General features: G+C 56.7%; 2 protein-coding genes across 4 annotated transcripts; one reads left to right on the forward strand and one right to left on the reverse strand.

The window, feature by feature from the left end:
- The first annotated feature begins 710 nt into the window (after positions 1-710).
- On the forward strand, positions 711-14271 carry SLC15A3 (solute carrier family 15 member 3). 2 transcript variants are annotated; one of them, XM_079104227.1, is made up of 9 exons: positions 711-730; positions 2056-2428; positions 5693-5982; positions 7882-8029; positions 9388-9492; positions 10091-10259; positions 12028-12186; positions 13365-13520; positions 13959-14271. In XM_079104227.1, exons 1-9 carry the CDS (start codon positions 726-728, stop codon positions 14111-14113), a joined length of 1560 nt encoding a protein of 519 aa, XP_078960353.1. In that variant the 5' UTR covers positions 711-725; the 3' UTR covers positions 14114-14271. The 2 variants fall into 2 exon arrangements, with proteins under 2 accessions (XP_078960353.1, XP_078960352.1); XM_079104226.1 differs by lacking the exon at positions 711-730 and having other exon boundaries at positions 1556-2428.
- TMEM132A (transmembrane protein 132A) lies at positions 14188-25924 on the reverse strand. Of its 2 annotated transcripts, none has more exons than XM_079104224.1 (11): positions 25575-25924; positions 22997-23211; positions 22564-22782; positions 21510-21841; positions 20072-20221; positions 18865-19063; positions 18624-18767; positions 17365-17567; positions 16505-16781; positions 15925-16116; positions 14188-15500 (listed from the first exon to the last, which is right to left on the reverse strand). In XM_079104224.1, the coding sequence occupies exons 1-11, from the start codon at positions 25672-25674 to the stop codon at positions 14460-14462; spliced, it is 3072 nt and encodes a 1023-aa protein (XP_078960350.1). In that variant the 5' UTR covers positions 25675-25924; the 3' UTR covers positions 14188-14459. The 2 variants fall into 2 exon arrangements, with proteins under 2 accessions (XP_078960350.1, XP_078960351.1); XM_079104225.1 differs by having other exon boundaries at positions 18865-19060; positions 25575-25922.

The raw sequence follows: 25924 nt of genomic DNA on the forward strand, positions 1-25924 counted from the left end.
TTTGTCCCCACGCCCTCGTGGCTGGGGATCCTGAGCTTCCTCCAAAGAGAGATGGAGGCAGCTCAGAGGCATCCTCTTCTTCTCCTGCCTGGTCCAAAGCACACTGTTCCTGACTATAGTGACAAGCAGAATCTGGGTGGAGAGCCCTGCTTCCTTGCCACCACTCCTGTGTCTTACACCTCCCAGGGTTTCTGCCATCCACCAGAAACAGCTTGGTTTCTTACCAAATGTATATATATAATAATTTTTGGTGATATCTTCAGCTTTGGCAAGGTTCACTTTAACTTTTAGATTTTCTGAGATTATTCTTACAAATCTTGCCATGGGACAGTCTTCATTTCCATTCGTTTATTTAACCAGTATTTGCTGAGCACCTGCTATTTTGTCAAGCTCTGGGAACTCACAGGGAATGAGACAGCAACAAGTTAGATAAGGTGCTTGACCTCAGAAGACAATACACCAGTGATTGCACAAGTTATATGTGCTCTGGAGACATTATAACAGCACAAGGTGACAGGATGCTCAGGAAAGATGCCTATGAAGAAGGATCATTTAATAAGGGTTGAAATTTAAATAAAGAGAAAAAGTCAGCCATGCAAAGATCTAGAGGAAGAGTCCTTCTGGTGGAAGGGCAGCAAAGACGTAGCCCCTGAGGCAGGAAGGAACCCAGCTTGGGGAAGGATCAGAAAGGTCAGTAGGCTGGACTCCCTGAACTTGGAGCAGAGATGAGGTCAGAGGAGGTATCAGATCCTGCTGGGTTTGTAGGTCAAGATGGGGACTGGTTCTTGCTCTCAGAAGTAGGTAGGAGGGGCTTTAAGTAGGGGACTGACTGATTGAATCTGAGGTCAGTGCTCCTTCAAATCTCCACTCATTTGTGGGTACTGTGTGGAGTCACTGGCCTCGGGAAAGTGTCCCCACTTCCTTCCTCAGAGTGGCATTTGCACAATCTGAACTGCACGGCCAGAATTTCCCCTGTCACTCACCACCCAGGGGCAGAGGCTTATGCTGCCTTCCTTTGGTTGCCAGGAACCCAGCCATCCCCCACTCCCTTCCCCAGCCCCTCCTGGGGCTCAGTCTCTGAAGTGGATGGGTGGACCAGATGCTGCAGGATGGCCGGTCCAGGTCTATCGGTCCAGCCTTGGATTCTGATTGGAAGGGGATGCAGCAGAAGTGGAATCCTGTTGAGAAACGAAAGTGAAAGACAAAATATTCCTTCAGACTCTGGGGAGGCTAGCAGAGGTTGGGTGAGGGTAAGAGGCAGAGGAGATTTTTAGAAAGCTGGGTGGGCCGGGGCCTTGTGACCCAAGCTTTCATTTCTCCTAAATACCATGTGACAAATGCAGCTACCGGGACAGAAAGGGGAAGGAGGGCTGCTCAGAATTTCTTAAGAAGCAGAGAGGGTTCAGAGGCTGAGCTGGAGGGAGGGTCAGAAAGGACTGGGAGGGGAAAGGAGAGGAAGGGAGGGACGGGGAGGGGAGGCAGTTTGGGGACAAGCTGTGGAGGAGCCGACAGGGACAGCAGGGCCGATGGGAGGGCAGTGAGGCCCAGGTGTCACAGGAGAGGGGACCACGGTTAAGAAAGAGCAGCCAACCGGGGAGACCAGCGGAAAGAGGGGGAGGGGCAGAGAGGTGGCGCGAGGAAGAGCCGAGAGGAAGGGGAGACAGGGTCAGAGTGCAGGAGGCGAGGACCGGCCGGGAGAGGCACCCGGGCAGGAGGCCAGGGCGGAGGGAGAGTTGGGAGTGGGAAGAGGGGAGCTACCGGGAGGAGGTGGCCTCTGAGCAGTGGGCGGAGGGGTAGAGGAAGGAAGGGAGGGACCCGGAGGAGTCGGGTGGACGCAGGGCGAGGCCCGGGCCCGGGCGGGGCGCCCACGATGCCCGGGCCGCGCGTCGCGGAGCAGCCCCGCAGCCCCGGGGAGCGCCGGCCGCTGCTGGCGCGCGGCGCGCCGGGGCCCCGACGGTGGCGGCGGGCGGCGGCGGCGGCCGTGCTGCTGGTGGTGATGCTGGAGCGCGCCGCCTTCTTCGGCGTCTCCTCCAACCTCGTGCTCTACCTCAACAGCGGGAACTTCCACTGGGCCGGCGAGCAGGCGTCGCGTGCCGCGCTGGTCTTCCTGGGCGCCTCCTACCTGCTGGCGCCCGTGGGAGGCTGGCTGGCCGACGTGTACCTGGGCCGCCACCGCGCCGTCACGCTCAGCCTGCTGCTCTACCTGGCCGCCTCGGGCCTGCTGCTCGCCACCGCCATCCCCGATGGCCGCAGCTCCTTCTGCGGCGAGATGCCCGAGTGGCCGCTCGGGCCCTCCTGCCCCTCGTCTGACTGCCAGCGCGCCCTGCCCAGCCCCTACTGCGCGCCCACCCTCTATGCCACGCTGCTGCTGCTCGCCCTGGCTGCCAGCTCCTTCAGGAGCAACCTCACCTCTTTCGGTGGCGACCAGGTGAGTAGCAGGAGGACCCACCAAACGGGAGGCACAGGGGAGAGGAGAAAAGCAACTCCGTGGGGACCGAGACCTCAGTTAGGAGGCCAGCGTGACCTCAGACCACTTCCCCTTTCAGTGCCAGTTTCCTTATTTGAAAGAGAGGGGATGCTGGCCGTAGCAGATCAATGACCACCACAGGAATGACCACAGTTGGTCTGTTTGCGCCAGGTTCCAGGCCCGAAGCTAAAGGCTTTCAATGTGTTAACTCCGCCTTCTTAACTACCCAGGAGGTAGATATAAATATGGTGCCCATTTTACAAGACTCTGAGGCCTCACGGTTTAATCAGCAAATCGAGAAGCAGGATACGGGTGGTGGACCTCAGGCCCTGCCATGAGCCCCATCCCTGTGTGTTCCAGGGATCTGGGCACTGGGGCAGGGACCAGCCACTGGGGCAGGGACCCACCAGGCTTTCCTGCCATCAGTGCCAGAGGCTGTCAGGCTGACTTGTTCAGATCCCAGCTCTGCCCCGTCACCAGCAGGGGACAGTTGGGCCTGTATCTCAGCAGCTGAGCCTTTTCTTCATTCTTCCTGGGTCAGAACGTGGCATGTAAGAGAAGTTCAATAACTGTTTGCTAAATGAATAAGTGCTTAAAAACATGGCCATATTTTGGTAACTCTGATCAGTAGGACATGAGACAATAATTTGAACTAATGTGAGATATTAGTAAAGCAACATGTATGGTGTCATTGAGCAAAGGACAGCATGCAGAGCCACAGAGACCAAACAGCCACATGAAAACACCAGGTGTCAGTCAAAGGGGTAAACTGGAGACAGATGGCAACAGCAGTGTGATCAGGCCACTGGGCTAACTGCTCCCCACCCCCCTTGACTCCTGCTTTTCAAGTATTCTTTAATTGCACTTACAAAGGGTACATTTAAGAAAGGAATCATTTTATCTAGCTGGCATCCACAATCCTGTGCCTAGCACCATGTCTGGTGTCCTTGCTAAGGAGTCACTTGTACAACCTGTGTAGATTCCTTTGCTGATGGGAGACTTGGTGTCCTCAGGGTATCCCTGTCACTCTCTGGCTCCTTCAGACGAAAAGCCCCAACACTTGTGAGTAAGATCTTCCCATCTTCCCTTAATTCTACCCTTTTGTTGACATCCCACTACCCACATATTCCTGGATACCCTTAACTCATGCCCTGACTCCTTGACCTCCAAAGACCTCAGACCTTCAGTGTCCCCTGTCTCCTTTCTCCTGCTGGCACAACTGGTCCCCCAGACACCGGGCCACTGAACGGAGCCTCACATCCACAGGGACAGTGGTTCCTGTGCATCCCCCGCACTTACTGAGCATGAACTTCCAGCAGAGGGAGGCCAGACTGGAAGCCTGGCTTAAGAACAGGAGACCCGAGTCCAAGACAGTGCGGACACACTGAGAGGTCCCGAGGTGGGACTGGACATCACTGGATTTGAGTTCTTTAAAATAACAATCAGAAAAATGAGAAATTACACTCCCTTTATGTATGATTTATCAAAATGCATAAATGCATTCTACTGTCCTGTATAACTAATGAGAACCACTGAGGTTGTGGCTCAGTGGTAGAGCACTTACCTAGCATATGTGAGGCACTGGGTTCAGTTCTCAGCACTGCAGATAAATAAATGAATAAAATAAAGGTCCATCAACATCTACAAAAATATTTAAAAATTTTTTTAAACAATAAATAAATACGAATTTTGAAAAAATTGCTCTGCCTCAATCTGCCTCAATGCAGAGGTGGATGGGCTAACAGGAGTGGGTGGACTGAGGACACAGCTTCAGAATTCAGGGGGGCAGTCAGTCAGGGGACCTGGGGCGGGAAGGGCTGGCACCATCTGGCAGACAGCTAGACCCAGGAGCTGTGTTTAACACTCTTGCTGATTTCAGAAAGGGCCATCCATCATTCTTGACGAAGTGTCTGCTTGTTCTGGAAGAACTCATTTATATCCTGAATGGGCTGCCTGGTCTTCCCCTTGGAGTTACGATTGTCATATTCATTTACTTCCAATTAATAAATGGAAGTGGCTGCTCATAATGGGACTTACTCAATTTTCCGCTTGAAAGTTCAGAGCAGGGATTCTAAGTGAGTTGGCATGCCCCTCCCTCCCCCTCACTAGGAAGACCCCTTGGAATCTCCAAGGGAATGCAATTTTAAGCACATTTGTATGGATTATAATTCTGCAATTAGCAAAATACTTATCTTTTTCCCACTATAAGTACAGAAAATACAGCTTGACAAAATCTTAGCTAATAGAAATATGTGGCCCTTGGGTGGAAGGACAGTAAAGGATTCTGAGACAGGGGTGGCAGTGTTTGAAAGGGCGACTGGTTTAACAAAGCAGAGAGTCATTTATCCGGAGAAGTGACCCCCTCCCAGTCTTCACCACTTTTGAGAAATGCAAATGCCCAGGCCACGTCCCAGACCAGCAGAACCAGAATCTGGCACCAGGTTCTAGCTGGTGGGACGGTATGGCCAATGCTGCTGACCCAAGACAGCAGACCGGAAGTGGGCCTGAGGCCTGACTATAGCAGATTGACCCAAACCTGCAAAGATTTGAATTTCCAGCCCACCTGCCCTTGCTGGGGTGAGGGGGCTGATAAAAATTATTTTTACCAGGTCAGAACCTGCTGTCAAGGCCATGTCCAAAGACCCCCCGTCCACCTTCCCTGATTTTGCCAACCTTGTTTTATTGGACATAAAACAGGCTAGTTGGGGACAGAGATGGGCCACAATACAGTACTCTGCACCTCCAAACTGCTGATGAAATTCTCAGACTTCCAACTGTTCTTTCAGTAATATGCATGCTTCAAATTTAATCATGTGGAACACAATGGAGATCTTTATTGTCTTTTTTTTTTTTTTTTTTTGGTTATAAAAGTAATGCATAGTGTAGGTTTCTCAGTCAAAGACAAAGGGATAAATCAACCAGAAGTGAACAAAGTGGCCTCAGAGACATCTGTTGGGTACACTACTTGGTGACAGTAAAAAAGCAATGTGTGTCATGGGCATGTAAAAACAGCTGTGCTAAAATGTTCCGATCATTAACAAGTGACTCCCAAAAGGAAGGTTTGGTTCGTTTCAACAAATATGTATTGAGCACGTGTGTAGTGATCAGAGATTAGGCAGTGCCCGCCCACTGAGCCAGGAAGTGTCCCTGTGGGAGGGAGGGGCACAGGTACAGACAGTGCCCCTGGACCTCCCTGCCCTGCTCTTACCCCTGGCTGGGCTGCAGGTGATGGATCTCGGCCGTGATGCCACCCGCCGCTTCTTCAACTGGTTTTATTGGAGCATCAACCTGGGTGCCGTGCTGTCGCTGCTGGTGGTGGCCTTCATTCAGCAGAACATCAGCTTCCTGGTGGGCTACAGCATCCCCGTGGGCTGCGTGGGCCTGGCATTCTTCATCTTCCTCTTCGCCACCCCTGTCTTTGTCACCAAGCCCCCCATGGGCAGCCAAGTGTCCTCTATGCTCAAGCTTGCACTCCAGAACTGCTGCCCCCGGCTGTGGCAGCGACAGACTGCCAGGTAAGAAGGGACTTCTGGGCAAAGGAGGCCACCAAGCCTTCTGGGGAGGCATGTTCTAACTTACAGACATTCTAGCTCAGCGCCAGCCAATGGCCTTTAATGATGATCTGCCCTCCAGGGGGCCAGAGCTGCCCACAGTGACTGAGGAGGGCAGTGAAGGTCAAGGTGGTGGTGGTGCTGGTGACAGGTGACCTCCTAACTGGGGAATCTGTGAGGATAGTCATGGCCTTGACAGTGATGCTGGTAGTACAGGTGGGGACAATGGTGTTGGCCCCTAAGGTGAAGATAACTCTGGCAACACAGCCTGGTTATTAATGATAGTGGTCTTAAATCAGCCAACCTTGCTCCCTCCCCCATAGTGGACATCAGTGGACATCCAAGAGAGGCAAGTTCTGAAGAGCTTTGCACATGCCCAGTGGCCTCCTTTTGCCCTCTCCTTCCTACCTTAATTGACTGCTTATGCCAAGCCAATCCATCTCCAGACCTCAGAGCCAGTTACAGCTCCTGTCAGTAAGAACTAGATGAAAAAAGTCAGGTGTTTGTGCCCAGCCACCGTGGTACTGCTAGAGGGTCTGTGATTGTGGCCGCCATGTGCCAAGAGTCTAGTTGTTTAATTATCTGTTGTTGCCTAACGAACTACCTCATAATTTGCTGGCTAAAACAACAAACTTTCACCCCCTCTTATAATTCTGTGGGTGACCAAGCTCAACAGGGAAGTTCGAAGTCACCAGGGTCACTGTCATTTGGGGACTTGAAAGGGCTAGGACACCAAAGATGGCTCACTTATGTGACTGGCAGTTGATGACAGCTGTGGGTTGGGAACTCAGCTGGGACTGTCACTAGACTTCAGTTCCTCTTCATGTGGCCCCGTCTTGTGGCTTATGCTTCTCAGAGCACGGTGTCCAGGTTGAAAGAGAGAGTGTTCCAAGAACGAATGATCCAGAGGTAGGAAGCGGAAGCCATGGGGTCTTCCTAAGGCCCCGGAGGGCTTGGCAGTCCCAGAGCATCACTCTGCCTTTTTCTCTTGGTCAAAGTGTTACAAGGCTGGCCTGGAACCAGAGGCAGGGGAAGGACCAGCTGGTGGAGGAGTGGCATTGCATTACTGAGATGCATCTCCATCTTTGGAGACAACCACGCTGGTATTGTCCCTTTTGGAATCTCAAAGGATGATGCAAGACTTTTGTGCAAGAAGAAATTAAACTTTCAGGACAAAGGGCAAAGGGCAAAGGTCACAGAGCAGGTTGATCTATCCAAGTCTTCTAGTGATGCTTCCTCCATTCCTGCTTCTCTACTCTCTCGGACTTGTCACCTAGGATGGGATATTAAGTCCCCCTTGAGCCCATTCTTGAGGATGGACCTTGGGGGATGGCAGTGGGGGAATTTGGATATATCCATCCATGACAGCCACTGAGTCAGGCTTGGACTGGGACTTCCTAGTTCCTGTGGCAAATCAATGCTGTGAGTCCCCTAAGACTCTGCTTGCCACAGCCTCTGGCCTCTGGTCTCACTTCTCCCAGGATCCAGTGGGGTCACAGATGGAGAGTGGCATGAGTCTGATTGGCCACCTTTGCTACTAAAGAGACAATAGTGGTAAATTAACAGTGGTGGTGCTGAAACAAAGTGACAGCAATACAGGAATGAAACCTGGGTGGAGAGATGGCTTCAGTGGCCGTGATCACCTTACCGGAAGAGATGATGGTAAGGACACTGGCCTCTGCTGGTGGTGAAGACGCGCCCACAGTGGAATGGAGGGCACATGGGGGTGACTGTGAGTCGCTGACGAGGTGAGCAGTGATCTTAGGAGGAGCTTAGGCAACAGTGGAGGAGGTGAAAGCAGTAGCCATGGAGATGCGGACGATGGTGGCTGCCATTTTATCTGCTGTCCCCTGTGGCCCATAGAGATGCTCAAGGTGCCCACCTGCTGCCTGACCAGAGATCTCCCCAGCCTGGTCCTTCTCATGAAGAGGACGTTGCCAACTTTCAGGTGCTGGTGAAGATCTTGCCTGTAATGGTGACCCTGGTGCCCTACTGGATGGTGTACTTCCAGGTGGGCACCCCTGCCTATTGATCTGGGGTCCTGATTCCCCAGGTCCTCATTGGTCTCCGTTCTTATCCTAGAAGCCCTGGGCCTGCAGGAAGGGCCAGAGCAAAATGCATTGCTGCTCTGCACCAGCTGGCATGGACTGGATACAACACCCTCCCAGTAATTAAAGCCCCACCCCAGTGACTGAGGAGGCCTAGCCCCATGACCCGGATGCCCCACCCCTCTGGGCTCCAGTTTCCCGCGTGTGCATTGGGTGGCTCAGACCAGCAGCTCTTCTGCTCTGTGTGTTCAGGTCTCCAACTGAGCACGTGTGGCAGGGAGGGTGGGTTGGTTGCAGGTTGGGGACAGGCTGGGGCACTGAGCACATGACAACTGTGGTTCCCTACCTAGCTGCACCCTAGAATCTCCTGTAGAGCTTTTTAAAAAGCAGATTTCCAAGTCCCACCCCAGACTATAGAATTGGGTGGGGTAATGCCTTGTTAAGAAGCGTCTCAGATGACCTGGGGCTCAGGTGTGAGTTGCTGCCTCCCAACCATCATGCCACTTCCAACAGTGTGTGTGTGTGTGTGTGTGTGTGTGTGTGTGTGTGTGTGTGTGTGTGTGTGAAGGGACAGCAGCCTAGTCCCAGCCCCTGATCCCCAGGCCACAGGGTCAATTGCCCTGATAACCCCTTCACTGGAACCTGTAAGACGGGATCATGCAGGGCCAGCCTGCTACTTAGGGAGTCACAGAGCATCCATGATGAGGTCGGGGACACAGGGGAGGTATCCATGGCCCTTTTCAGTCACAGCAGTCGTCATACCGGTTGGTAATTCGCTGCTTCCCTGAGCACCTGAGCCCTCCCCTGCTCCAGGCTGGCTGGGGGTCCCTGGGCCTCTCCGTTATGCAGCAGCTAGAGACAGTGCCTGGGTGGCAGCGGGGGCACTGGGCCTCTGCTGCAGCTATGCCCAGAGCCATCCCGGGGTGGCAGTGCCTGTGCAGCTCCTGTCCAACCTGTGGGACTCCGCTTGCCCTCTGCCAGATGAGACCTGGCTGTGGGGCAGCCATGTCATTATCTTCCCCACTTCAACCAACATTTATCCAGCCCCGCTCTGTGCTGCACCTGGAGACGCAACTCTGAGCAGGCCCAGTTGTTTCCTGGTTTGGGGATAAGGCTGCAAGCACGGCTCCCTGACGGGCCAGAGGGCCTGGCCCTCAAAGAGGAAGGATGGGGCTGCCCTGCTCCCTGAGGCTGGGGGACGGGACAGCTGCCCAGCTGCCCTGCACTGCTCCGGAGGAATGCCCTCCCCCGGAGCCCCTGGGAACCCCTGGGGCTGGAGCCAGGGGATCCACACCAGCCTCACCTTGGCCTCTCTTGGCAGATGCAGTCCACCTACGTCCTGCAAGGCCTCCACCTCCACATCCCCAACATATTCCCAGCCAATCCTACCAACAGCTTCCTGGCTTTGAGCAGCAGCAGCTACAGGGTAAGGCAAAGGGAAAGGAAGCCTCCCCTCCCCCAACGGCAGGGCGCCCTCAGGATACAGGCAAAGCACCTGGTCAGCTTCACTGCCCCATGCTATGGCTCTGAAGCCGGCCCCACTGTCCCCGTTGCACCCTGGGATAGAGCACAGATGGGTCTCCATGCGACTGTGCCTATTCCCTGTCTCTGGGATCCTGGGATACCCAGGCCCCTGCCTTCCACCAGAACTTCCTAAGCCAGTTCCTTGGCATTGCAGACTCGAAACCAAAGATTTTCAGGGCTGGCAGATAAATGACGTATTTGTCATTATACTCCCTTTCCTTGCCTGTGGCAGACATCACTAATCAACCATGGCATGTTTTCCATGCTAAGCCCATACATGTTCTAAGCAGCCACTACCAATTGACAGAATACAGATGGAACCTATTTGCCATCCCTGATCTAATCCAACCCTAGTTACACAGCTGAGGAGTTTGAGCTCTGGAGAGTGGAGAGAGCTGGTCCTGGGTTACTCAGAGACGTTCTGGAGCCGAGGTCTGACGACTCCAGCCCAGAGTCCTTCTGCTCTGCTCGCCTGTCCCTCATGGCTCCCTCCTGCCCAGTTCCCAGAAGCCTGGCTCCTGCTGGCCAACGTGGTGGTGGTGCTGATTCTGGTCCCTCTGAAGGATCACTTGATCGACCCTTTTCTGCTGCGGCATGGACTGCTTCCCTCGGCTCTGCAGAAGATGGCTCTGGGGATGTTCTTTGGTTTCACCTCTGTCATAGTAGCAGGTATGTGGACGGCATGGGGCTGAGATCCAGCCTTTGTCTGTCTGGGGTGGGGCGAAGCGGCTTCCCCACCATGCTGAAACTGTGTCCCAGGCAAGTGCACACACACACATGCACACACACACACACAACCAGCAGAGTCAGCTGTGGCCTCCAGGTCAAGCCGAAGGAGACCCTCCTCACTGAATCCAGCCTCCCTCATTTTGACAGATGAGTAAACTCAGGCAGGGAGAAGGACAACTGTTTTCCCCCAGTGGGATATAAGCTCCTTGAAAGCAGAGATTTTTTTCTTCTTCTTTTCTTCCTGTTCCCCCACCCCCCCACTTCTGTGGATAACGCACAGGGTGAAGTGATGCACGCCTGCAACCCCAGCAATTCAGGAGGCTGAGGCAGGAGGATCACAGGTTCAAGGCCAGCTTTGGCAATTTAGCAAGACTGTCTCAAAATCAAAATAAAAAGGGCTGTGGATGTTCCTTAGTGGTACATGCCCCTGTGTTCAAGCCCCAGTGCTGCCCAGAAAAGGTGGGGGAGGGGGTTGGAGTCAATTTTCCAAAGATGCAGCACTGCCTGTTAGTGACAGATTAGGACTTAAAAAAAGAAATCCTCTTCCTTCTTCCATTTCAAAAGGATTTGAAGCCTTGTGTGTGTGTGTGTGTGTGTGTGTGTGTGTCTGTCTGTCTGTCTCACACACACACTCTGGGCTAGGAGAGCACTTGCCTATCAGGCATGTGAGATCCTGGGTTTGATCCCCAACACTTTAAAAATTAAATAAATAAAATTGAAAAATAAACCCAAAAGGTGTCAGGTAACGAAGGCGTTCATGCTGTTGCTCCAACCTGCACCCTCTCACCTAGCAGCTCCGTGATCTTGAAGTTACACCAGATCTCCAGGCTGCATCTTTTAAGCAGGAATAGCAATGCCTGGAGACCCGGAAGGGGGCCAGGCTCTGCCTTCATGGAACCTAGTCTAAAGCCAGATGTGGTGAGGATGGGAGGAGATGAAGTCTGTGTAGCACCTATGATGTGACTGGATCACAAGGTGGAGCTGAAGAATCTGAAGCTCAGTAAACAGTAATTTGTTGAAAGTATGAAAATCACACTAGATTCATTTTGGTTATGTGCTTGAATGTTTTCTTTCCTATTTCATCCTCTTAATAATCCTGGGAATTTTACTCCTGCTTCTTGCACCAGGGAATGGAGACTCAGAGAGGTGAAGTGACTTGTCCAAGGTCATATAGCAAGTCAGTGGCAGGGCCAGGATTGGAATTCATGTCCCCTCATTGCTCAGTGTTCGTTCCACAAGATCAGTTATCTTCCAGGCCAGGAAGGGAAGGAGACTGAACACACTCCAAAGCCAGGTTAGAAACACTCCCATAATACTTAATGTTGCAGTAGGGAAGTCATGTGGCATTGTAAAAAATAGGCCAGCTTTGAAACCGGATATACAGGAGCTCAGATCCAGCCCTTACTTATCAGCTGTGTGATCCTGGGCTGGTGGCTCCTCCCAAGTTTCACTTTCTTCATTTGCAAGAATGCCATAACAGGCTCTCAGTAAGAGAATACAAACCTAGCTCTGAGCTTCCTGCCAGCCAAGGCAAAAAAAGGAGTTCGAACTCACCTCTTGGCCCTCCCCCCTCCAGGCAGGAATTCTTTGAGTATGTGCCGCCTAGTCAACCAATCGCTGGCTACTGAATAGCATCAGCACAGACTGAACTCCGCTGTGGGTGGACTTGGGGGGGCCCGGCTGTACTCTCCCTCTGCTCCCCCACCAGGAGTCCTTGAGATGGAGCGCTTACAGTACATCTCCCACAATGAGACGGTGTCCCAGCTGATTGGAAAGGACCTGTACTATGCAGCACCGCTCTCCATCTGGTGGCAGATCCCTCAGTACCTGCTCATTGGGATCAGTGAGATTTTTGCCAGCATCCCAGGTACTCTGGATCCCCTCCCCCGCCCTTGCACCTGTGCTAGGCTCTGCCCCTTGATGCCTCCACATCAGGGGACCCTAAGGCACAGCCTCATGAAGGAAGGCAGTGGCTTGAAGCCTGCCACTGTCATAGGGACTGGGAACTTGAGGGTGAAAGGGCACTTCCCACGCCCACTTTCCACTTGTCCCTCACCTTCTATGTCTGCAGGTGCCATCCCCTCTGCCTTGGTGATCTTGTTTCCCTTTCAATGTCAAAGCCGCTGAGCGGAGGGGTCCTCCCTTCCTGCCCACAGCTCGGTGTCCTATTATGCACGCAAGTCTCACTCACCCACGCACTGGGTGGGGAGCTGGAGCCACGTGGGTGGCACACAGAGCTAAAAACTGACCCCTGTGAGCAGCTCACTCAGGCCGGGGAGAGAAGTTCATGAGGACAATAAGCCCAGACATGCTCTGGAGTGGGGGAGGGGCAGCGAGCTGGGCAGCAGGTGGGAGCAAGGACTCCACAGGCACAGGATGGACACAGGAAAACCCCAGGCTGAGCAGGGAGCTTGGAGGGTAGGCCTGGAGAGGAGGGGTTCAGGGAGAGGGGAAGGCCACACAGAGCCTGGGTCTTGGGGCTTCCCGAGGGGAGTACCGCTGCTGCCCAACAGGTTTGGAAGGAAAGGCCCCCGTCACATGTCACAGACAGACCCACGTGGCTGTATGAGGAGGATGGAAGTCAGGTGCCTTCGGCCCTTGTGGGGGCCAGGCATGAAAGGACCATGGCCTGGTGGAGGCCAGGCACGAAAGGACCTTGGTGGGGAGATGGTGCACAGTGGAGGGGACGGAGAGCAGGGCATGTACTTAGAAGAGGGCATATTTTTGTATTTTGGGGGCTGAATGGAAATGATTTGGTGATGTGAAAGATGAACAGAGAAGGTGGGGAGTCGAGGGTGAAGCTGGTGCCAGCTTGGGGTGCTATCCCTAAAATGGGAAGCCCAGAGGAAGAAGGCGGTGCCAGAGCTCTTGGGGCCATGTGTGTCCAGTGGAGGGTTCAGCCGGGGGGTCAGCCAGGTGAGCAGCGCAGAGGGGAAGGTGGCCTGGGGACTCGGGTGCTGACAGAGCCACAGAGGCTGGTAGGGAGGGCATCTGGCTCTGTTCTGGGTTCCGTCCCCTGAGGCCCTACCTTCTCCCTCCCCACAGGCCTGGAGTTTGCCTATGCAGAAGCCCCCCGCTCCATGCAGGGCGCCATGATGGGCATCTTCTTCTGCCTATCTGGGGTGGGCTCACTGTTGGGCTCCAGCCTGGTGGCACTACTGTCCTTGCCGGGGGGCTGGATGTACTGCCCTAAGGACTTTGGTGAGTGTGGAGGCCTCCCCAGCAAGGACGCAGTGGTGGAGGGAGGCGTGGGAAGGAAGTAGCAACTGCTGCGTGCTGCGTAGCGAGGCAGCGCATTAGTGGGCCAGCGTCGGGGGAGATGGGTTGCAGCCCAACGGTGGCCTGTCCCCCACAGCGTGGCCTCCCATTGCTTCACTTTCTCCAGCTGTCAGAAAGGAAGCATCAAACTCAGTGGCCCTGCGAGGCTCCTCTGGGCTTCTGGATCTGTCGTTCTGGCCAGTTACTTTTCCAGAGGGAAACTGGAGACACCCCAGGGCACATGGAGGGCTCCCTACCCGGTGTCTCTAGATCCCACCCACTGCCCCCATCACCCTAGTCTCCAGCCCAGAGGCCGGGACAGGGCAGAGTGAGTGCCCGGCCAGGAGTACTTCCCTGAAATGCCAACCCGTCCCTTGCCAGGGAACATCAACAACTGCCAGATGGACCGCTACTTCTTCCTGCTGGCTGGGATTCAGGCCGTCACGGCCACCCTATTTATCTGGATCGCTCATCGCTACGAGAGAGCACGACAGGGCCCAGCCTCCCAGGACTGTGCCAGCGCAGACAGGGGCTGAACACACCCCTCCCCAAAGCCACACTTCTCTCGGGGAGCGGGGGGACAGACGGTGGCTGAGCAGCCCCAGCCACAGAGGTTTCCTTCTCAGTTTATTCTGCACCCAACATTAGAATGAAATGGTTCCCATAAATAAGGGGCATAAGCCCTTCCTCGCAACCATGGTCCATGACGAGGGGCAGGAAAGAGGGGTGGGAGTCCTTGCAGGGGACCAGGCAGGGGACTCGGGTCAACAAACACCAGAGAATGAGCAGGAGGGACAGGCAATTGGCATGACTGGGCCCCTACCCACCCCTGCTGCCTGAGCTGGTGGCTGACGATAATGGGCCTGGCAGGGCAGAGAAGGGTCAGGAGCTGCCCCGGATCCTCTCCATGTAGTTACGAAGCTCCTCGGGGTCCTTGAGCCCCATGTCCTCACACACCCAGCGGATGTCCTCCTCGCCTGCCACCAGGATGGACTGCACGGCTGGGGCCCCTACGGGCTCCTCGGGCAGCGGGGCGGGGGGCACTGGTGCGAACGTCACGAACTCGACACGCTTCCGCCGTCCCCCAGCTTCCTTGCGGGTCAGTGTGCTCGAGGAGCTGGTGGTGGCCCCAGGAGGGCCCGGGGTCAGGGTCAGGGCCTCCCCGCCCGCCCCACTCTCACAGGGGCAGCCCCCCTCCCCCTTGGGTGGGCCAGGGGACCGCCGGTCCAGCTGGCGGCTCAGTTCCTCCTGATCAGTGCCCAGCCAGACCCAGTTGTGGGGCTGGGGGGAGGCGGGATCCGCGGCGCTGTCGGGGGGCTCTTTGCGCTGGTAACGCAGCACGAAGACCACGCCATTGACCAGGAAGATGAGGATGGCCAGACAGAAGATTCCCAGCAGGGCGTACATGCCCAGCTCCAGGTCGGTGACACGCTGTGGGGCGGGCACCATCTCTTCCTCTTCCTCCTCCTCCTCCCTGGCCTCGGTCTCCTCCTTTCCAGACTCTTCCTCAGCCCGTTCAAACTTGCCCCTCACAACTACGCTGCTCCCGCCACTGCCTGCTGCCAGCTGTTCGCCCCCCATGCTGGCCTCTGTGGCTGGTGGGCTTCGGGCAGGGCTGGATGGGAGAGCAGGGGCTGGTGTGGAGGCAGGGGGCAGCCCCAGCCAGGCAGTGCCAGAGGCCAGGGGCACACGGTGGCGGCCCCGGCGACAGGCCTCTGGTGGATGCAGAGCCACGTGGAGGGGCAGCCCCTCCGCACTCGCCCCACTCACCACCACCCCCAGTCGGGCACTCTGCTCCTCGGCCGGCAGGACTGCACCAGGCTCCTCAGTTGAGACGGACAGGCCCAGGTCATGGCGGTCATAGAGCTCAGCAGGGGACAATGTGTGGTCAGAAAAGGACAGCCATAGGGAGAGGGCCACCTCCTGTAGGGCACACAGACACAGGCAGAGACACGCGAGAGCAGGCACGCATGCACACAGAGACCACTCCCACAGAGACAGGCCACACGGAGAGATCAGAGAGAACAGAGACACAGGCAGATAGACAAAACACAGGGAGAGAGGGGATGTGCGTCAATCACCTGTCTGCCACTCATCCCCGGGGTCTCTGTCCTTGGGAGAGTCCTCAGAGCCATCTAATTAACCTCCCACTGCTATGCTCCAGCCAGCCACTCCTTGATCACCTCCAGCTGCAGAAAGCTCCCTACCTCATGGGGAAGTCAGTCCTCATTCTGAAATCCCTAAGGTGAGGGGGTGGAGGTACCAGGGCTCTCTCCCTCCCATCCTCCTCTGCCATGAGTCCCCATCTGTAGGTTTTCACCTCATCCCCCTGACTCCCAGCCATCACCTGCTTTGGGGCAGGAAGTGCTGACTGTGCCCAGCATGTGGCAGTGACCTCCCCAGGGTGGGCAGCGCCCCGGCTCAGGGTCAGCGAGATGCCCATCACTGGCTGCACCCGCAGCTCCAGCACAGAGACCTTGTCCTCCGTCACAGCCAGCGCCTGCTCCCCCAGGATGGAGTCAGACAGCGGGGATCGCACCTATGGATGGGAAGGAGCTGGAGGAGGGGCCTTCTACAGACAGCCCCCAGCCCCAGGGATCTGGTTTCTACTCCCAGAATCCTCAGACTGCCCTCCTCTGCTCTACACCCCAACACTATGCCCTATAAGTGCCCGGACCCCAATCCCACACCTAGGGAACAGTGCTCTCCCTGGAGACTGACCCCTACGGTCCTCAGACCTAAAGAACGTCTAGCGCACGGTCACCCATTCTCACCCAGTCCCACTGCCCCCGTGCCTAGATTGCCCACCACCTCTCCCCAGGCACTGCCGGGGCGCCTCCTATGCTCTTCACACATGCCATGAGCATCCCGTGAGCATCTACACCTTTCTCAGGGGGTCTGCTCTCCAGCATCCCTTGCTGGCTCACCTCGATGGAGGTGACACCGGGTTCCCGGCCCACTAGGATGCGGCCACCCTCCAGTGAGGCTACACGCGGGTCCTGCACGTGGGCGTGTGGTGCCACAAGGTGAGTCACATCTAGCAGCCAGTCGGGGCCGAGCAGGTGAGTGAGGCGGCGGCCACCGTCCAGCGGATGGGCAACGAAAGGTGCCAGGAAGCGCACGCCTGCGCGCTGGTACTGCAGGCGGCAGCTGCGAGCACGCCGTTCCACCTCCTCTGCCACTGCCACCTCGGACTCCGGTGCCCTGAGGGGCGGGGCATCAGGGTGGGCCCCGCACGTGGTGGGCAAGGCCCCGCCCACCGGACTCCTCCCCCACCCCCAGCTCCTACTCGGCAAACACGCCGCCAACACGCCCCTCTTGGAGAAGCCCTTCCTACTGGCTGGCAGCAGGGGCGCCCCAGCCGGGCTCCTGTTGGTGTGCCTGCCTGTCTATCCAGCTTTCCCCTGCCTTTGGCTCCCAGTTGGAATAGCATGGGGCGCTCACTCTGCAGGACCTGGGAGCTAGGTTCCAGAGGGGTCTGGTGACACCCGCTCTTCCACGGGCTATTGCATATCTACGGAGCTGCTTGCCATCTTAGGCTTCCAGGAGACAGCAGTGAACCTCAAGGGCAGGGTGTGGAAGGGGTGGCAGACAACAAGCGAAAGGAATCAGGATGTCATTGGCAGCGAGGAGAGGGAGCGTGGAGGGCGGCGATTTCAAATAAAGTAGCCAGAGCTCAAGTCTACGCGGCAGGATGGGCGCAAGGAGCTGCTAGCAGGCCCCAGCTTAGGTCCTGCACACTCGCTGTCTTAGCGTGATTTCACCAAGGCCGGCAGCCTGCACTCACCCTTCGGTGGGGCCAGGGACTCTCCAGCCTCGGATCTGCTCGAGGGTGGTGTCTGTGAGCTCGATGCGCAGGGGCAGCAGGGGGGCCCACACTGTCAGTCGCAGGGAGGCCCGGAGCCGACGCCACCAGAAGTCCACACGCACCCCCCTGGCACCCCGGCTCTCTTTGCCAGTCACCAACACAGCATCACAGGCCTCAGATACCTGGGGAAGGGCAGAGGCAGGGAGGTAGGCTAAGGTAAATGATACCTGAGGGTCAGATCCCAAAACGAAAGGCAATTCTGTATTTCACCCAAATGCACATCCTGGTGGGCTTGCTGGTTGAGCCACCATACTTAGTTTGGGAAGATTTTGCTCTTCATCCAAGATCCACTCCCCTCAGGAGGACCTGGGTCACTCCTTGAGCTCAGCTGAGGGGAACTGGCTATTTGGATGTCACAGAGACCTGCTCCGGGCAAAGGGGAGTTTGGATATACAGCCTTGGTCCTTGATTAGTGCTGGCTTCTGACCTTGATGCTGGAGCCACCTGGCAACAAGCCACAGCTAGGTCAGCAAAGGTGGAAGTGTGAAGCAGGACCACCCACCCACCCACGAACCCCCTGGCAGAAAACACACAAACTGCACTGACAGAAAGAAAATAGAAAAGGCACTTTTTTCAGTACAAATGTGAGTTCCGTGTTTCCCTCTTAGAACCTCAAGACAGAAAATTTGTCCTATATTTTCCTTTTTTAACCTCACAGGCCATTAAAAGTCTCCAATATTTATTATTACCATTATATAATGATCATATCATTATAAGAGCAGTAGTTGCTGATGTTTCAGCCCTTGCTATTTTCTAGATACTGTTTTAGGTGCTTTTAATTCTTACAACAGTCCAAAGATACATTCTCATGTTAAAGTTTAGAGAACTGAGGATCAGAGAGGTTAAGAGACCTATCCACCATCACACAGACCTTGATAGCAAAAAATGGGTCTAAAATCAAAACTTCCTGATCCCAAAGGACATGCTCTTGGCTCTCCCGGTGCAGCCTGTTTACCAGTGCCATGACGGATATACAAGTGCCTAAGGTTGAGGTCACATAGCTCCCACTTCACTCTAGAGAAAGGTGGTTGGAAGAAGAATGTCGAAGCCGTGGTTCCACCCTTGAGATTTCTGGGAGAGCAGGTCTCTTGGGGACCCAGTGGGGAAAGAGGTAAGTCGTGTGAGCATACGGTACCCACACAAATGCACACTCACACAGGTGGGCACCTGCCACTCACCTGCAGGACCTGTGTGTTGGCTGACTCACAGCCGATGTGCTCTGTCACCTCCACCAGGGCCCCTCCGCTGTCCACAGTGACCAGGCGCACGGGGACACGCTGGGGAACTCCCGTCAGAGGTGCTGTGTTCACCAGTTCCTCAGTCTGGGGGTGCAGAATCCACTCAGCCCCAGGCCCCTCAGCCCCAGGGCTCCCAGGATTGGCCCCCAGCCTTGCTGCGTAGAGATGGAGGACACCTTACCTTGGCCAGTGGGACAAGGGCTCTTATGTCCCGCTCTGACACCAGGATCTCCCAGACCATCTTGTCCTTCTCAGCTTCAGGGGCCTGGCCTGGGTACTCCAGCTGCCACGTGACGGGGCGAGTGACTGCCACACCTCCACCAGTGCCGTTCTCTACCATGAAGTCCACCCACAGGAACGCGGACAGTTCAAGGGGGCTACTGGCCAGAAGAGAGGAACAGAGTGCCTGCTAGACGCCAGGCACTTCCTGTGCTCATGAGGCAGGCATGACGAGTATCCCCCTTTGACAGATGAGGAAACTGAGGTGCAGACATGGTGTCACTCACCTAAGATCACACAGCAAAAAGCGGCAGGGCTGGGATCAAAGCCAAGCACCCCTGCTCCAGAGCCTGACTCTCAGCCACTCTTGGCCTCTCGGGATCCATACACCATTCAGCTAGCTCCCAGAATGCCTGCTGGCTCCCCTGCCTCCCTGCCCTCTCCACTTGAACCTCAGCTTCTCATAGCATTGGGATGGCATAAAGCACCTGATAAATGCCACCAAGGAAGGACTGTACTTCAAGTCCCGAAACCAGACAGTAAACACTAAAACCTTTGTATAATAACACTCGGGGCCCTTTTTGATCAAACACCTATGTGCCAAACTCTCCTGGGCTATACCAGACTTTATTTTCACAAAACCTAAAGGATGATTATCACCCTTATTTTACGAGTGAAGAAACAGAAGCTAGGATAGGGGGATGTTAACTGGTTTATCCAAAAGGCATCAGAACCAGGATTTGAACAGGAGCTACAAAGTCCATGGCCTTGACCCAGGCTCAGGGCAGGAATAAGACGTTAAGAAATACAGCTAGGCTTTTCTTGGGAATATTAAGGGCCCAGAGAAAGGAGCCCATCTGGCGAGGTTGGAGGGTGGATAATGGCTGAGAAGGCCGGCCCTGGATGGCAGGACAGGCTGGCACCACCTTGAATAAGACTTGTGGCCAGCAGCTGGTCCTGGCACGTGGCTGGGGCTGCGAGAATACTGCCGAGTGAACGAGTGCAGGACTCTGCTGCCTTGTGCTGCTTCCTGGTGAGGGTTCATTGCACCTGCTCATATGAGGGTGTGGAGGGGCATGCAGCCCTCTTCTCTTGGGCCCCCAAATCTGCCCACTAGCACTCTAAGGCCAGCCCTCCCTCTCTGCCCTCGGGGGACAGGCACTGCCCACCTGAAGTCTGGCCCTGTGGTCCCAGTACGGTGACAGGTGATCAGCGTGGTGTGGTGCTTAGAACCCTTGAAGCGGTCCAGCTTGGCAGTCCAGAGGGTGGGCTGGGCTGGGCGGGCGGCTGTGACATGGAGCCCCTTCTTCACCTTGATCCTGGTTAGAGGTTAGAGGTCCATGTGTCAAGGTGGGGGCTGAACCAACAACTGGATGCAAGGGGGAAGACAAGAAGCTAAGGACGTCGGCCTCCTGCCTGGTCCACCTAGCTCCAGACTTCATCTTCTCTTCTTCCTCCTTCCCAGAAGGAGCTCACCGCAACGTGGGAACCCAAAACACGCTCCCCACCCAAAGCTCACTTACGACTCCGATCGCCCACAGGCCCAGGTCTCAGCCTGGCATTTGCAGCCCTCCTGGCTCTGGTCCAGCCTAGCTGGGGCTGTGACCTCTCCCCTTCACTCTCTGCCTTAGTCACCCCAAAAGTTCTTTCCCACGTTCACTTGCATGCAGATGACGGCAAGCCTCAGCTCAGGTGTGCCTTCAGCCTGCGCCCCCTTTCTGCCTTCAGCTGCTCCTTCTTTAAAGCCTCCAACGATTCCAAGACCATTTCCTGTAGAAAGCTCTTCCAGGGTGGGTGCATCCCGACTCCACCGCAGGCCCAAGCCTGCACAGAACTCCGCTGCGGCGCCTTCTGATTCAGTCCATTCCCCTCCAAATCCCTTCCCTACCACCGGGGCCCCTGTGGGCCAGATGGGGCTGGGCCTTGTGCCTCTTTGAACCCCTAGAGTGGAGACGCAGCACTGGGCACAGTGCAATTGTCGGGGAGAGATCTGTTCAGTGAGCTATGAGGGATCATAGGAGGGTGCGAGAGACAGGGAGGCAGACGCACGGCGGGACTGGCAAGTCACACTGCAAGTCCCTGTCAGCTGCGTGGGGTGGGGGTGGGGCTTCTCTGGGGGAACCTTTCTGTAGGAAAGGACATAAAATTGGGAACTTCTATAGGCAGGGGCAGGCTCTGTCCAAAGGCCAGGGCCCTGAGCAAGCCTGAGCAGCAGGGAGGACCTGCAGGTGAAGAGAACTAGGCAGATTCCCCAGCTGCAGCATGAGAACCACAGGCCAGCCCTAGGTGCTGTGCTTCCCAGGTTCAAGCCCTTTCCTGATTTCCCGCCATGAACCTTGGAGCTGCCCCAGAACACAGGCAACGCTGGCCTCACTGGACAAGGAGGTCTCAGGGAGGTGCCAGGGAATAGGGATGCTTCCGACTTCCAACTCCAAAATTAGGGTTGTGACCTCACAGGAGCCGGTCAGCTCTTTGCCTGAAGAGGGTCTGAGAGCCCATGCCTTGCAGAGGCCAAGGTTGCCAACAAGGACTCCAAGAAGAGCACGCAGCCGCTCAGTCCTCCTGCAGAGGTTCCCACCCGCCCCCGTTCCCAGGGCCCCTGCTCACCGCAGAGTCAGGAGGTTGGCTGTGAAGTTGTGCCGAAGCAGGAGGGTGGCACTGAAGAGCTGGCCGGGCCGCACTGGCACGTCAGGCACCCGCAGAGTCACTGCTTCATCCAGAGGTACCTCCTGGTACTGTGGAGGGTCCTCCGGGCGCAGCTCCACATCACCCACCGGGAGGGCCCGCTCCCCAGGGTCCTCCTCCCCGCCGGGGCCACAGCCCCCAGGGCCCTCAGCGGCGGGCTCCAGCGTGTAGGCCAGCTCTGCCCGCGTGGTGGAGCCCTGGGAGAACCAGTGCGAGGGGAACTGCAGCTCCACCACGCAGGCACCCAGCGATGGCTGCGAAAACAAAACAGCCGCGGTGGGCAGGGCGGAGGGGACAGGCAGTCCCACCACCCGCGGCAGGAAAAGCCAGAGCTGGGGGTGTCCATGACAGGCAGCGCGCCAGGACCGCATCCCGCGTGGCACCCAAACCAGGAACCAGGGGAGTCTCAGAACACGCCTGCAGCTCATGCTGCCACTTCAGCGAACAGTCTCATTCCAAAGCGAGCCGATCCCAGTGCAGTGCCGACCACGCCCCAGGACCACCCCACCAGGACCACCCACACTAGAACCAGGTCTCTTCTCAGAATCCTAAAGCCCGAGAAGGACCTCTCTCCACTGGGTTCCTGTTCCAGGCTTCAAAATAGCAGAAGTCAAAATTACAAAATCAATAGTAACAAGAATGCAAGCGCGTGCTGAGGGTCTCGGTGAAGCTCCTTATAGAATTGCTGCGATTCTTACATTGTCGCTCCAACTCCACATGAGGCGGGAATTGTTGTTACCCCATTTTACAGATGCAGAAACTAAGTCTCAGAGAGATTAAGTTACTTGCTCAAAGTCACACACAGTGACCTGAGCTCCTTAAGAGGCCCTAATTAACCCTTTCACAGGAGAGTTAGTGGAAAAGGAATGGAGTCAGGTGGCCCATGACCTGCCAGATCCCGGATGTGCTCAACCTTTTCCTTTCCACCCTGGGGGCCACCAACAGGCTGGCACAGCAGCAGGGCCAGCGCATTTACCTGGAAGCGGCATGCCCGGTGGGCAGTGCCTGCAGGGTGAGTGGCATGCAGCCGGGCACAGGGCAGGCTGCTGGGCCCTGGTGGCCAATCCTGTCCCTTGAGGTGGAAGAGGACACGGGCATAGGGCTCTGCTGGAGTCACAGACATTTCCACTGAAACGGCCCGTACATCCCATGGGACGGGCCGCTGGTGGGGCTCAGTGACCCGAGGAGGCACGACCTGGAGGAGGAATGGGAAGGTTCAACAGAGCAGGAGGTGGCGGTGGGCAAGGTCTGGGTGCTGAGATGTCAGGCTTCTGCACCTAGCCTGGCAGGAAAGAGCCCCTACAGACCCTCCACCTGGGGCATAGCTGAGGCTGGGAAGAGCCCCTGAGCCTCGCACAGCAGACCTGATAGCCCTGTGAGCCTGGAAGTCCCTGCAGCCCCCTCCTTACCTGCTGAGTGGCGAAAGGTGGGTAGGAGGCCCGGAGAAGTGGCTGGGCCCTGGGCCAGGGCTGCAGGAGCAGAAAGGTCTCAGAACGGGAGCCCAGAGAAGAGTTGGCAGGTGGGTAGTGGCCAACCCGCTGCACGCGAAAGTGCTCAGGGGCATCCAGGAGCTCCAGGGCTGCTGGCAGGTAGATGGGGCCCGGAGAGCCCTGGTTGCAGTGCACTAAGGAGGAACAGGCAGAGATGCGACAGCTCCAGAACTTGCAGGGGCTGAACCGAACCGTCCTGGATACACTGGTGGTGAGTGGCGGAGGAAGAAATGGGCCAAACGTCTCATGTCCCCAGGATGTGGGAGGAATCTTCCCGTTTCTCAGAAGAGGTAACTGGAGCCCTCAGACCCTCACACGGATAGTGCAACCGAGCAGGATCACAGTTCCCGACGGGATGCAGCTTCCCGGCCATTCCTTCCTCTACTTTCCTCAGACCTGGACTTCTCCCTCCAGCAGTGCCTTCTCATCCTCCTCCTCGTTCTTGCCCCTACCCACCTGCCTCTTCAGCCAGGGCATTTCTGGGGTATCGCCCTCTCCGCACATGGGGCCTATGTGGCAGAAGACGGTGCCAAGATGACCTTTGCAAAAATAGAGACCCTTTCTCTGTCCCTGGGTCCTTGGCTGGACTCGGCTATCCTGCCCCACACTGATACCATGGCAACCCACACCATCTTTCCAAGCTTTCACCCTCTTCTGTCCCAACTGGGTCTGAGAGTATAAGAGTGGGATTGGGGAGGGGGAAGAGGGATTGGGGAGGGGAAGTGCCATGGAGGTCTGAGTGAAGCCACTTGTGTGCCCTAGGGTGGGATGGAAAGTTTGAAGCCAGGGAGATGGGATATTCAATCACCAGAAGACAAATGACCACGAAGCCCATATTTTTCTATACTGCTAAAAATAACGAAGATTTTTTTTTGAACCTTAACCATACACAGGTACTTTTTTGAACAATTTACATGTATGAACTCTTTCAGTTTTCCTAACTCTGTGAATCCAGTGATATTACTATGAAGCTGATTTTGTGGATTTAGAAAGTGAGGTGGAGAGGTTAAGATGCCACCTGTGGTCTCACAGCTGGAGAATGGCAGGGCTACAAACTGAGCCCAGGCACTATCCCTTAGGCTACACTACCTCTCCGCCAACACCTCGTGCCCTGAGGGCTTCACTCCTCCTGTACTAGTGGCACCTCCCTCCTTCAGAGCCTAGAGAGAACGTTGCCTCCTCACGGATGCCCTCCCTGGATATTCACCCTCCCTCCAGTCTCTGTGGCAGGCCTGGTGGCCTCCTCTGAAGGGTTATCTTCCTTCAATTTCGGGCATGGTCTTATTCTCCCAAAGGCTTCCTGGGAGCCTGGAGCCCTGATTTAAAGCCCTCCCTCTGCCTCCATGACTTGGGACAATCTTTCACAGCCTGGAACCTCAGTTTCCTGACCTGGAGAACGGTCAGGAACCCTTAGTGGCACTGTGGTCAGGAGAGGGCTTTGTCAATTGCAGAGCGTTGTTTGGAAGTGGGATTACTGCTAGTGAATAATGGATGTGACAAAGCTTTCCTCCTCTCTCTGTGCGGAGGGTTATTAGGGCTCCCACCGGGTCCCTCAGGGAGGGAAGCAGGTGGTTGAAAGCAGCCCTAGAGCCAGCTCCCTCTGAGACCCGTAGCTGGACTGGGGGTGGGGGCAGCGTGGATCCAACCTTCTTCCTGGCCCTTCCCACCAAGAGATGCTCCTCCTGGCTCTCCTGGAGACCCCTCGCCTACCCCCAAGGATAACAGGTGACTATTTACTGCTCCCTGGGGGTGGCTCCGGGACTCTGGTCCACCCCCCCACTCACTGCCTCCGTAATTATAAGGCGCTCTGTGGCCGGACTGCCACGGACCGGCAGCACCCGGGGCTCAGCGCTCTCGGGGGAGGAAGGCGGGGAGCTAGTGCCTCACTGACCCCCACTTCTCCAAGGCACCCTTCCCTCGCAGCCTTGGCTCCCCTCCCCAGCCCACGCCAAGAACAGTCCGACCCCCAGCCCGGGCGCAGGAGAGCTGCTGCCCCTTCCCCCCGTGGTGGATCACACAAGAGGGCTCGGGAGGGCAAGGATGGGCTATCCCTGGCGACTCCAAGGTCAGAGAGCTCCTTGGGGCAGGGAGAGGGGGCGGCATATCGCGCAGGTCCAGGCAAGGGGGCTGATTACCCCTCGCGGGTGAGGGGCGGTTGGCGGTGGGGGCAAGAGATCGGGAACCACGAGCGGCGCTCCACAGATCGCAGAGCGGGGAGCAGTGGGGACCCGGGTGCTCCCCGGACAGGGGCAGCCGGGTCAGATGTGGAGCAGACCGTGCGGGGCCGGCGGGGAGAGGACCAGGCTGGCCCTGGGTCCGAAAGGAGCTGCCGGGCGGTGCGAGGTGAAGCCAGGCACGGGGGCGGGTTCCCGGGTCGGACCTCTCCAGCCCTCGGGCTCGCGGCCGGCGACCGCGCTCCGCGTTTCCTGCGAGGACCCGAAGGTCCCAGCTTGCGGGCATCCCCCTCGCCCCGCCCCGCCCCTCCCCTCCCGCTGACCTCTCACGACGTCCAGGGCGAGGGCCACCAGGAGGCAGAGCCAGGCACCGTAGGGCCCCCGGGGGGCCGCTGCCGCGCGCCCGGCCATCGGGGCGCACATCCTGCGCCCCAAGCGGGGACTAGGTGGCCGGCTCAGGTGGCGGCGGGCCCGCCTGGCATCTCCCGCGCCCGCTCGGCGCCGGCCGCGCTGGCCGGCTGGGTCCCCGCTGCCGCCCGCCCGGCGGCTGCAGTTCCCAGACAATGGAGCGGGAGCCGAGCGGAGGGAGGCAGCCCAGCGCAGCACATGGGCTGCCCCCGCCGCCCCGCCGGGTCCTAGTGCCCCGCGGATCCCGAACCCCAGAGCGACCCCG

Source organism: Sciurus vulgaris (genome assembly GCF_902686455.1).
Source record: "Sciurus vulgaris genome assembly, chromosome: 11".
In the NCBI taxonomy this organism is placed as follows: Eukaryota; Metazoa; Chordata; class Mammalia; order Rodentia; family Sciuridae; genus Sciurus; species Sciurus vulgaris.

Bases quoted from the DNA above. Each gene is read 5' to 3' on its own strand.
- SLC15A3 (XM_079104226.1), top strand. From the start codon at position 1,871: ATGCCCGGGCCGCGCGTCGCGGAGCAGCCCCGCAGCCCCGGGGAGCGC. The intron at 9,493-10,090 runs GTAAGGCAAAGG...CCTCCTGCCCAG, and splicing joins TGAGCAGCAGCAGCTACAGG to TTCCCAGAAGCCTGGCTCCT. The intron at 12,187-13,364 runs GTACTCTGGATC...CCCTCCCCACAG, and splicing joins GATTTTTGCCAGCATCCCAG to GCCTGGAGTTTGCCTATGCA.
- TMEM132A (XM_079104224.1), bottom strand. From the start codon at position 25,674: ATGTGCGCCCCGATGGCCGGGCGCGCGGCAGCGGCCCCCCGGGGGCCC. The intron at 21,842-22,563 runs GTAAATGCGCTG...TTGTTTTCGCAG, and splicing joins ACCGGGCATGCCGCTTCCAG to CCATCGCTGGGTGCCTGCGT. The intron at 16,117-16,504 runs GTGAGCCAGCAA...TCCCATCCATAG, and splicing joins CCGGTGTCACCTCCATCGAG to GTGCGATCCCCGCTGTCTGA.